At 43.6% G+C, this 12,829-nt stretch overlaps 1 protein-coding gene across 6 annotated transcripts in view; it reads right to left on the bottom strand.

The window, feature by feature from the left end:
• Window positions 1–12,829, bottom strand: part of Sergef (secretion regulating guanine nucleotide exchange factor) — a 224,670-nt gene continuing 211,841 nt past the window's right edge. For 3 of the 6 annotated variants that reach the window (XM_046438347.1, XM_046438350.1, XM_046438349.2), the window contains one exon: window positions 3–449. In XM_046438347.1, coding sequence (XP_046294303.1) covers window positions 18–449 — 432 coding nt within the window. In that variant the 3' untranslated portion in view covers window positions 3–17. Of the gene's footprint in view, window positions 450–12,829 lie in introns of all 6 variants that reach the window. The other 3 variants (XM_046438348.1, XM_046438351.2, XM_046438352.2) reach the window with 2 other exon arrangements.

The raw sequence follows: 12,829 nt of genomic DNA, 5'->3' as shown, positions 1-12,829 counted from the left end.
GTTTGTGGTCAGCTCAATCAGCTGTGCCTCCACGTCCTTCTCAGGTCAATCCCATAACCCAACAAAGTCAGTCTCCAGAAAAACTTTTGGAGAAAAAAAGCCACTTTATTAGGTTGTCTATCACAGCCCTTCACTCCTGGGATTGTCAGAATGGCTTTGGGCTGAAGTTTCTGATTGTCTTTCCTTCCAGTTTCTCCTTTTGTCCATGCCTTCCTGAGATTTGGTGTCCTCCGTGGCATCCAGGGGAGAGTAGGTGACCTTGGGATCTTGGCCCAGTGCAAGATATGCTGGCAGCTGACAGAGGGCCAGGGAGTGGCCAGCGCCACATCCCACAAGGAGTCCTGATGCTGACTGCAGAAGCTGCACAGGCTTCGGGGCCCAGACGTTGGCTTCGGTGCCATCCCCACACATGCCATGCTCGTTCCAGCCCCAGGAGTGACACACCCCACCTGTGAAGAAGAGATAAGACTGCTGTGGAAGTGGGTTTGTATAACAGGGCTGAACACTCACCCGAAGGTGAAAGCGTCATCATAAACCCCAGTTCACACATGTAAAAGTCAAGGCTCAATGACCCTTGATGGCATGCTCACTGCCCCTGCCTCACCACTGCTCCCCTCTGCGCCCCAGATCTGCTCTTATTCCCCGTAAGGCCTTCCTTTCTTTCAATGTCCTCACTTTTGAAGGTTCCAAACCTCCTCATTCTTTTGACTCCAATCTAAATGTCATTCAAATGCTAGGTTCACTATCCACCTGTTCCATATTGGATTTTTGCTACTGTCCTTGTCCTTTTTCCTCATGAGGACCCTGTGCTCTAAAGATGCACATGCCACACTTGTGCATATCCATGGGGTGATGTGTTTACTGTCCCCTCCTCACCAGCTCCACATTCTGTGGTGAGGCAAAGAGCGTGTGTTTTGCTCACTGTTGGGTCACTAGCATGGTGCTTGGTGCTCAGGAAGGGTTTGCTGGGTAGGGCCATGAACGAACTCAGACTTGCACAACCACAAAATGGCCACACCAGCAACAGTCCAGGTCACTTGATGATCCAGGATGCTCCATCCTATCAGATCCCTCTCCTAGGAGCTAAGCACCTTCAGGTGGTTGTTTTAACTTTTCTATGGTTGTTTTAACTTTTTCTCCTGGATATAAAAATAAAACATCTTCATGGAATGAAAAAAGAGAAATGGAAGAGTGTAAAGAAACGCAGGACTGCACAATCTCATCCATCACCATGAATATCTGGTATCTCTCTTTTAAACCTTTAATTTGTGAAATTTTTAAATATTTGTGTATATTTTTATACTGCTTTTATCCCTTAACATTATACCATAAACATTTCTCCATGGACTTGTACATTATTAAAAAAGTAAATTAAAAACTAATTTGCTTGAAATTTTGAAATAATTTAGTATGCAGAAAAGTATATATCCTCACCCAAACTTAGAACATGGGTTAACATTTTGCCATATCTGTTTCAATCCTTCCCTTAAAGAAAATAAAAAGTCCCACTTCCCACTTTTGCCCCTCCACCCCGCTCTCCTTCACAGAAGTAACCACTGTTTTGAAGGTGGTGTACATTATTTGTACTCTTGTACATTTTTCAATACATGTGTCCTTAACTACTATGTAATATTTTGTCTTAAAGATCTCCAAAAATAGTATCCAAATATGTATCTTTTGTGTGACTTGCTCTTTATCCTCAGCATTGTTTTAGAAATTTATCTGAGCTGATAGGAACAGATCTAGCTCACTCAGTTTAACCATGCATAGTAGCTCATGTAAAATCCTATTCTAAAAATTCACTTCCATCGGAATGATAGTTCTTTAATAATGATCACTGTTGCTACTTTGTAATATATCATATATAAAAATGTTACATGACAATAATACTAACATGCTTGCTATTATAAACAGTAATTCAATGAACTTTGAACAACAACACTTCAATGAAAAATTTTTAACATGTCTATTGGTAGAAATTGACATTTGTGCCAGGTGATCCCTAGAACCGTCCGTGAGTCACAGAGACTCATATGTTTTAACTTTAAGATGGTCAAATAGCTCTTCAAAGTCATTTGTACTCCCATCAGCAATGAATATGAATTTGTTTCTTTGTATCTTTGCCTTTAGACTCTTGCTATTCTGATAAGTATATCTGATTAGCGTGCATTTCCTGCTAGTAAGATGGAGCACTGTTTCATGTTTCTTTGCCATGCCTTCTACAGATTACCTATTTACATCCTTTGCTTGTTTTGTTCTTTGGTTGTTTGCCTTTTTCTTATTGATTCTTTCTTTTGTTTATATAAATCCTCCCTCTGTTGTTATGTGCACTGCAAGTACTACAGTATGTCACTTCACTTTGTTTATGGTGCTTTTGTTATACAGATTTATTTATAATGGCTGCCTAATTGCCCATTATGAAGATTAAACAATTTACTTATCTCCTATTATCAGATACTTAGGTTGCTTCTAATTTTTCATTATTTTTTATAGAATTGCTATAAACATCTTTATGCATGAATCTTTGTCACTCTAATTATTTTCTCAAATTAGATTCTCAGAATGGGAATTCCTGGTCAAAGGGTATAGACCTTTCTGAGAATCCTGTCAGAATTACAACTTCAGCAATCTGGGAGTCTGTCTCACTCTTGTATTGCCAGTATTTATTAATATTATAATATTTAAAAAGCCTTTCCAATTCAAAGACAAAAAAATGGTATCTCATTTTAATTTGCATTTTGATTACCATTGAAGCTGAAAAATAATTCTTATGTTTCTCAGATATTTGCACTTCCTCTTTTTGTACTGTCTGCTGTCTATCTTTTTTTCTGGTTAGGATAAGAGTTTAAGAGCTCACACCCAACAATGAGCTGGGTTCAAATCGTAGCTACACCATTCATGAGCTGGCTGTGCACTGTAGGCAGGTCACTCAGCTCTCAGTGCCTCTGTTTCTCCATCTGTTAAATGGAGGTAATGATAGTATCTTTCTTATAGTGTTGTTTACAAGGATTAAATAACTAAGTGACTAAGTGTGTATAAAATACTTGGTACAGAGTCTAGCATAATATGCTACATAAGTACTTGCTTAATGCTGTTATGTCTTAAGAGCTTTGTTGTTTAAAAACTTTTATTTTAAGGATATTAATTCTTCCTCTGTCATATTTGACATTAACTTTTTTTGTGTTTGATTTAAAATTATTTTAGGTCTTTTGATATACCTGTTTATGGTTCCATATAGTAAAATTTATTGATCTTTTATGTTCAATTCTTCCATTGCTAATGAGAACTGAGTTCATCTCTATATAGATCAGAAAATACTGTTTCTGATTATCTGATCATTTGAATTTTTAAATCTTTACAATTAACTAATTTTCCATTCAAAATTGTTTTTCAGACCATTCTTGCAAGAGAGGAAGGCTGGCTGGGCCCTGGGATTACCCTTCCTGCTCCTTTTCCTTAGTAGGAAGGCAGGCACTGGTCAAAAGCTTGGGTCTGGGGAAACACAGATGTCTACCTGTTTGGCAGGTGCAGGAGGAAGCTCACACAGAGAGGATGAGCCCCAGGCTGCATTTCCTGCTGCCAGGCCAGTGCTTCAGCCAGGGTAGAGTGTGTAGAGGAGCCTTGGTACCTTTGGGCCCAGTGAGGTACTTGGTGTGGGCTTTGTGCCCAGCCCTGGTGAGTGGCACAGCTGACTGTCAGCAGGGATGGGGGTGGGAGGAAGGCAGAGCTGACCTCCCAGCAGGACAAGGCACAATGGGCAGCTGGCAGGTCCCTTTCCTCCTGCCAAAGGGAACATGCTCTAAGGAAGCCACACTCTGGGCTGGGGTAGCCAGAGGCTCAGAGCCAGGACATTCATGCCCACTGGGTTGAGAAGCCTGTCAGAGGCCCAGAGATCCCTTTCTCAGTGCTTCCAGAGAAAGTGTACTCAAGGTTATATTCTTTACATGCTTGAATTCTAACAGCTCTGTGAGCCACCACATTTGATAGACGATTTTTATTTTTAATACACAAGACTGGGGTTCTAGGGCCCAAGCAGTAAGTCTCCAACATCTGTGCTAAATTCTGCATATTTTATACCAGGGCTTGCCAGACCGCATAAAGTGCAGATAGGAAATGTTCAAAGGTCACATTATGTTTCTGTCACATATTCTCTCTCTTTTTTTAAATTTATTTTTTAGGTATAGTTGGACAAAATGCCTTTATTTTATTTATTTATTTTTATGTGGTGCTGAGGATCGAACCCAGAGCCTCGCAGGTGTTAGGTGAGTGCTCTACCACTGAGCCCCAGCCCCTATTCTCTCTCTCTCTTTTACAACCCTTTAAAAGCCATTCTTAGGTGGTGACTTCACAAAGAAACAGGCCATAAGTCAGAGTTGATAGTAGTTTGCTGATCCCAGTATGGACCTAATAGTTCAATATTTACTATGGACAGTGCTATGCTGTCCTGGGTCCCATATTACCACACAGCTGTGTGATAATGGCACTTAGGTCCCTACCTACCTCACAGGGTTTTCAAGATCAAAATTAATGCCCCAGCACAGAGTTTGATAAATGGTGACAGCTCACACCCATGTGGGAAGCCGACCACAGGGAGGGGAGAAAAAGGTAAGGAAGTCCACACCAGTGGCAAAAGGCACAAAGGAGAGGGCAGGGCCCAGCAGATGGGAAGGTGCAGGGTAAATGACAGGAAGTGTAGGTTTCCAAACGTTTTGAACAAACCTCCTATAGAAAATTACTAGGCAGTCAAACTTAGAAAGCAAAGAGTGGTCATCTCCTGAGCAGAAAGGCATGCAGAAGGACATCTTTAAGACACGAGCCCCTCTAGCATTTGAGAATAGGTCTGAATCCTGCTCCCCCCACCCCACACACAAACACATCACTTAGCCCACTATGTCAGGGCACAGTGAGGATAGAAAGCCTGCTGGTGTGGCAAGAGACTGTCATGCAGGCTGCGCTCCTGAAGGCATGGAAGAAAGGAGCATGGCCTGCTGCAAGCCTCACCTTGGCTGGCTCGAGTACAGAACACCTAGTTTTCAAAGCAGGTGGGTGAGAGGATGACTCCTGGCTTTACAGAGGATACCCACCAGGTCCTTGAGGACACTAATGCCATCTGGTTGAAGGAGACTGGCTTTGCTAGCTCCAGGTCCCAGAGTGGGTAGAGAGCCCCATAGTTCACACAGGGTTTCCCAGCCTCTTGGAGTGAAGGCCCTCTATTCATAGGGCTCGATCTGGCCTGTGACAAGTAGTGGAGGTCATGACCCACCACATGCCTTAGCCTAAAAACACTACATGCAGTGGAACCTCAGGATTGACAGAGTCCCTTGCACAAGCTAGACATAATATCCAAATCTGTTCAGCCATTGTGGCACCTGCCCGATCTTCTTGGCAACCTGGGTTTTCTCAGGGCCTTATGGTGCTGGGACTGTAGCCCAGTGTTAAGGAGGGGGTGGCATCTTTGCTAGAGGGACTTGCCTAGGAGGGACAAATTCCTGACATGTGTTGTAGAGTCCCCTGGCTGTCTCCTGAACCACAATGAAGATTGTATTTCCCAACCTCCCTTGTAGCTGAGTATGACCAATGAGGTTCAAGCTGAAATGTTCTGCAATAGCTTATGGAACTCCCCTTAGAAGAGATGGCATATCCTTTTGCCCCTTCTTGTTTGTCCCTCCCCCATCTTGTCACTGGGAATGTGGGTATAATAGCTGTATTTCTAGACACCATCTCTGACCTTGAGGATAAGGGTTGCAACCTAGGGATGGTGCCTTTTAATTTCATATAAATATTACCCCATTCCCACAGAAACCCTCCAGGGGTTATTACCTCCATTTTTTATAGATAAAATGAATAAGCTCAAAGAGGGAAAATAACTCATCCATGGTCACACAGCCTTTCTAGTCAGGACTAGAATCAAGGACTCCCAAATCTCAGGCTTTTTCACCAGTTCTAAACCTTGTGAAAATGCTGACAAAATCTCTGAGTACTTGGTGTATGTCAGACCCTCTGATAAGTACTCTGTAAGTATGAATTCACCAAACCCTCACAACAAGGCTGTGAGGCACAATCGGAAATGATTCCCATTTCCCAGAGATCTGGGAGCTGCGCAAGGTCATGCAGTAGGAAGTGCAACTAGATCGATCCCAGGCAATCTGACTCCAGGACCTCTTCTGTTAGACTGTTCTCTTGAGCCAAAACAGCGCTTCCTGTCACTAAGCAAAGGGACAGTAATAGCCCCCATGAGGGTACAGGAGAACTGTGGTTTGTGAGAGGGCACTCTGAAGAGGAGCGGTTTTCTAGCCCTGTGAGCCCTGGGGCTGGCCCTCCCACTTCTGGTGGATGCTGGGAAGAGGAGGCGGGGTGAGAAAAGTCAGGGTTCACATTGTCTCCTGCTGGTCCCAGAGCTCACACACACTTGGCCACAGTCAGAGCTACTCCTCTGCAATGCCAGGCTGAGAGAAGGAGGCAGGGTGTGGTGAGCACCCTCACACACAGGAAGGCTCTGCACTCAGCAAGCTGGTACATGCTAGTGAGGACAAAGCTGGGCAAGTCTGGGGAACACTTCTGAGTGTCTAGTCACCCAAACTCACAGGGATCCTACACTTCTAGCAGCAGTTGGTGGGATAGTCCTTAGGGCCCTGCTGTGAGCAAAGAACAGTGAAGAGCCAGATTTCAGGCCTCCTGAAGAGCTCTGGGTCTAGGCAGCAACAGTGAGAGAGAGAGAAGGGGTTTGGGTCCTCCCTCTCCTGCCTGGACCACTGCAACAGCTACTCCACTTTGTGTATGGAGGCCCCTGGCCTGGCTGGGAGCAATCAGGTGAAAAGAAAGACTGGGATAGATCCTCCAATGGGATCTTTCCTGACCCTGCTTATGATACCTTGTCTAGGACCCATATCTGGTTCTCCATGGCCTGTCCCTTTCAGCCTCACCCCCACCCCCCTTTCCCAGCTCATTTTTCCAGTACTATGGGCTTGCTACCTGCTCCCTGAATCCACCCAAGCCATTCATACTGGCATGCTCCTGCCCATGGTGAGTCCGTTTATTTCATCATTGGGTGCCTTTTGTGGTTCAAGTCCTGTGTTAGACAACAAGACCCAGAGAAGGGGAAAAAAAAAAACAACTCCATTTGTATTCACTGGGCCCCAGTCCACTAGGGAAGACAGTCATAGGAAAAGATCATTATGGGAACTGATGGCATATGGACCCAAGGAGGCACATACAACAGTCTTCACAGTAGCACTGTTTGTAATTACAAAAATTGGGGAACCCCAGAATATCCATTAATAGAAAGAAAAATGTTCAAGAAGCTAGGAGTTGACCCTACGATTAAGTTATATGTAGCTATTAAAAATAATGAGGCAGAGCTCAATGGGCCAACATGGGAAGGTATCCATCACATTTAAGAGAAAATAGGTTGCCGAACAATGGAGAGAGAGTGTGATTCCAGTTATATGAAGCTGCTGTGTAGTTTATATGTACTGATCCTAAAGGATACATCCCATCCTGAGAACAGTTTTTGAGGCAGAAATAGAAAACTGTGGGGAGGGTGATTCTCATTTTTTTTGTTGTGTATTTTCCAAATTTTTAAACAAGTAATCTCACAGGATGACTCAAAAAATAGTATTTTTATAAGAGACAGAGGTAGCATAGAGGAGAGGAAGATATGCTCTATTGCGGACAGGAGGTTGGTGTCATTGAATGTTCCAAGGTTAATTCTTAACTGGGTTTTGAAAGATGAATAAAAATAGACAGAAGTCCCTTGAAATTTGCCCACTCTGAGCTGCCTCCATAGATCACAATGGCTGCAGAAGTGAAATGTGTCTGGGTGTAGGGCTGGATCCTCCTGGGCTGTTGGAAGGCTGTTAGTTTCACTTCCTCAGAGCATCTATGGTACTCAGACCTCTCTTAGCAGCCACATCACACTGCTCCTGATTCTACAGGTATTTCTACTTGTTACTGTGTCACCATTCTGCAAGCTAGGGGTGAGAATGGGGTGCTTGAAGCAGAGAGATAGCTCATGGATCAGCCCTCAGGTGCATGGAACAGGCACTTAGAATACAGGCTTTGAGTAAAGTGAATCCATGTGGGCCTTTCCCTTGACCCTCTCTGAACCCACTGCTCTGTGTGAAGAAAAGCAGGGGAGGGGCTGAGTACTGGTGTCATCAACCCCACTCCTGTGTTTGGCTACTTAGCTTTATTCCCTGGTCTGTGGCCAGAGCTGCCTCCTGGCCACAGGCCTTAAGAGCAGAGAACTGTTAGACTGTCCCTGGTCATGCTGACACAGAAGAGAAGCAGCTCCTATTGTAAATGGAAAGAAGACAATGGCCCCCATTGGGCCTGGCTGGGTGAAGAGACACTGTCAGTGTTGGCCTTTTAATAATTAGTCCATCCATCACTTTCTAGAGCCAATAATGCCAAAAGGCAAGGAGCTGAGGCAGCAGGAAGAAGCCATTCCTGAATAAGAAATTATTCCGGAGATGTTGTGGGTCTGTGGCCAAACTGTCACAGGGAGGGCTATCAGTAGGAACAGGATGGACTAGGTCCCCTTCAGTCCTGAGAATGGGTGAGAAGAGTTGACAGAGGTGAGGCAAGGAGACCAGTGAGGAGGCTGTGATTATCTACCAGGTAAGACAGATGAGGGGCTGGGAAGAAGGGACTTGGGAAGGTGAGAATCTGGCCACTTCTCACTCACTCCATCATCTTTCACTGGTGGTCTTACAAGGGCTCCTAACTGCTCCAGTGGCTTCTCCTCTTAATCAGAATAACATTAGCTGGTCCTCAGCTTCCCACTGACATCTTATCCCATTGTGTTCCACTTTTCTGACATCACTCTGTCACTCTGGCTTCCTTACATTTTCTCAAACAGTACTCACCTCCGGACCTTTGTACTTGCTATTCCTGCTATCAGGAACATCCTTGTCTCTGCTTTCCCCAGGTTCACTCCCTTATGTTGTTCAGTTATTTATTTAAATGTCACTTATCTGAGAAGCCTTCTCTGTTGATATTAAATAGTGATTTACCCCATCCCTGTCTCTTATCTTCTCACTTGCTGTATTTTTCTTTTTCAACTGTTTATTACTTCTTTCCTGACCAAAATACAAGCTCTTTGAGAGGAGGGGATCTGTTTGGTTTGTGTCTGTACCCAGCACCTGAAACAGTACTTGGCATATACCAGAGCTCAATAAATACTGTTGTGTGAATTAACACATGAATGAATGACCAGCTAATGAAGGCCAAAAGGAAACCCACAGAAGTGGGAAGAAGCAGCTATGGGAATGGCCAATTCCAGCTCAGCACCAGGAACAACTCTGCAATGACTGGAAGGCTGCCTGGGAAGGTCCTGGGCCCCTAGCTGGCAAGGACATTCCAGAGTGGGTAGAGGCTGGGATGCAACAAATCAAAAGTCCTCCTGAACCTGGAGATCTTGTGTAGTGGTGTGGCTAAGTATGGAAGGGCATAAGAAAGAAAGAGAAGGAAGGTGGGAGCAGATGTGCAGAGTGGAGAAATGTTCACTTCTCAGGCTGGGTTCCTCACACACAGAAGAATGGTTCTGGTGATACATAAAAGTGTGCTGCATAGACTGATTTGAAGCTGCAAGCCTAGGGACTATCCTAGAACCTCTTCTGGAACCCTAGTGCTCAAAAGGTTGTTCAGTACTTTTTATTCTTCTTCTCTTTACATAAGAGGGAACTGAGACCCTTAGGGAGACAATACCATGTCGAAGTCCTTGCTGCCTGCCTTCTCACTGCTCTTCACTGCCCCCCTCTGCATCAAAGTGGGCATCTCTTCTGATAGTTTAGCAGCCCGGTGAGGCAGGCATTTGGATCAACCCTGTATGGGAGAGAAAACTGAATCTGGGTGAGGTTTAGAAACAGCCAAGCTGGAAGAGGCAGCGGCCAGCGCTCCCCCTCCCCCAGGAGTAGGAGGTGCTGAGGCTGCTGTGGACATATTCCTCAGTCACCTGCAGAGAGAGCGTGCTGTGGCACATTGACTCCACTGGGTGACTATTCTTAGATCTAGGGAGCTAGGGATGACGGATTTAGAACTTACGAGGTGGAAACGTGTTGGCCTGTTTTATAAACAACTGAAATCTTCTCTAAAGACTATCTTTCTGAATTCTGTGTTCTCTGTTAGAACTGCTTTTTTCCTAGGCTTATTGGCTGCCCTGGGAGAAGAAACAGGAAAGGAAATTAACACTCTCAGGGGTCTCCTATCATGTATGATGCTATAGGCTTTTGCATGACCTATCTCATTTAACATAGCAGCCCTGGGAAAAAGTTTTTTTTTTTTTTTTTTTTTTTAATCATTCTCTATGGATGAAGACACAGTGGCTAGGAGAAGTTCAGAAATTAGCACAGTCTAGCTGCCAAAGAAAATCTGGCCCTGAAGGTGGTTGGGGAAGTAGGACATAAGTACAGCACCTTTAGATTTTAATCTCTTTAGGTGTTTACAGATGGCTCTCCTGTTCTCTAAGATTTCTCCACTGTAGGTGACATATCTTCCCTCTGTACACTGGGTGGTGTGAACTGTCCTCACTTTCAGCCAGGGCCCCTCCCTCAGCAGGTTGCAGGTTGTCCTCATCCCTCTACAAGTGTGATATCCAGAACCAGCCATGGGCCCTAAAAATGATGGCTCACCAAGATGGACACATCCAGAGTCTCCATCTCCTTTAGTTCAGTCATGTCAGCTGCCTTGAGTCCAGGTCTGCTGACTCTCACTGGAACCACAGTCCCATCTACTGCTCTTGTGTCCCCTGGTCCAGCCTGAGTGTTGGTGTTTCATACCTGGTTGCAACTTTCAAATTGTCTTCACTAAGTATCATCTTATTAAACAGATATAGTGATCGCCTCAGGGCAGCAGAGGGGCATGCAGTTCTGTACCCAAGAGCAGCCAGATTATTGCCTTTCCTGGAGCCTGGTTTCCACAAGAGTTTCCCTACATTGTTCTCTCAGAGCCTGTTTGGAACTCATCAGTGTGCAGAAGGAAGGCTGGGGAATTAGAGAAATAGTGGGGGTTGGGTAAGAAGGTCCAGAAGAATCCACATTCAGGGAAATGAAAGTGCTGGAGTTCACATGGGAATAGATGGTCCAAATCTAAGAAGGAATTCTCTCTGGGGTTCCAATCACTACTGAGTATGAGCTTTGTGTTTGGTGCTGTGCTCTATTCTGTTCAATCCACTTAGTAATCACTGACTGACTCCGAAAGAGCTCAAGTGCTGGGTTAGGTGGTTAAGCACCCATCCCACAGCAACAGCAGAGGGAGGAGATGAGTGAGTCCAGAAAGGCCATGCAGACAGAAGACAGTCAGTCTCTCTCTTCTCTCTCCATATATATTTACATATAAATTATATACATATAAATTATAATATATATATATATATATATATATATAATTTTTTAAAACAGTAAAATTGTATCAAACTTCATGCCAATAAGAAAGTTATAGAATAGCCAAAAAATCTATGGATTAATACCTTTTATTTACATTGATATTTTTTTCTCTTAAATAGACTATTTTTAGGAGAAATTTTAGTTTCACAGAAAAATTAAGCAGAAAATACAGTTTTCATATAGTCCCTACCTTTCCACATTCACAGCATCTTCCACTAGCAACATCCCAGCACCAGAATGATATATTTATTACAATCAATGAATCTACATTGACACATCATTGTTGCTCAAAATGTATAGTTTACATTAGGGTTCATTCTTGGTGTTGTGCAATCTATGGGTTTTGACAAATGTATAATGACACAATCTACCATTACATTAAAAGTTAAGCATCCTTTATCTGAAAATCTGAAATCTAAAATGCTCCAAAATCCAAAGCTTTTTGAGCAGTGACATGACACCATAAGTGGAAAATTCCATGCCTAAGCCCATGAGATGAGTTGCAATCAAAACACAGGCACACTAAAAAGACTGTAAACTGGATGCTATAGTGCATGCCTATAATCCCAGCAACTCAGGAGGCTGAGACAAGAGGACAGCAAGTTCAAGACCAGTTTCAGCAACTTAGCAAGACCCTGTCTCAAAAAATAAAAAGCACTGGGGATGAAGGTCGTGATTTTTAAAGTGCTCCTGGGTTCATCTCCAGTAACACCCCACCCCACCCCACCACCGCCCCTACCAAAAAAAAAAAAAAAAAAAAGATTGTCTAAAATTTGCCTCAGGCTATATGTACAAGGTGTTTTGAAACATAAATGAATTTTGTACTCAGGCTTGGGTCCCATCTGCAAGATATTTTATTCTTTGTATGCAAATATTCCAAAAGTAAAAATAAAGAAACCTAGTAGTGAACATAACACAAGGTCCCTCTCTGAAAGAGGCTTACACTCTAATGGGAATGCAACAAGCAAGGACACAAGAAAATCAGCTGTGACAGTAATAAGTTATAAAGGAAACAAAACAGAGTGATATGTTTCAGACGCACTGGGGGTCAGGAAGTCTCTCCAATAAGATGGCCTCTAAGTTGTGACCTGAAAGACAAGGAGACAGCTATACAAGTACTTTAGGGAAGACCCTGCTGACAACGGAAATAACAAATACAAAGGCCAGAATTAGGAAGAGGCTTTGCATTTCCAGGTACAAGAAGATGAACAACTAATAATAATAATAAAAAAATGAATTTTGAAAAAAAAAAAAAGAAAGATGACCACAGTGAGTCATGTTAGGTGGGTGGGGTGGATGCCGATGGGGGGCATGGCTGGAGAGTGAAAGAGACTACTTAGGGATGCCTGATGAAAACTTAGGAATTCATTTGAGTATGCAGAGAAGTCTCTCTCTGGAGTTCTAAGCAGGGGATGATCAGTTCTAACTTGCACTTCAAAAGGCTG

Source organism: Marmota monax, unplaced genomic scaffold (assembly GCF_021218885.2).
Source record: "Marmota monax isolate L192 unplaced genomic scaffold, Marmota_monax_Labrador192_F-V1.1 WCK01_AAM20220418_F8-fsc00061, whole genome shotgun sequence".
Taxonomy (NCBI): Eukaryota; Metazoa; Chordata; class Mammalia; order Rodentia; family Sciuridae; genus Marmota; species Marmota monax.
This window is presented reverse-complemented; position numbering and strand designations above follow the sequence as displayed.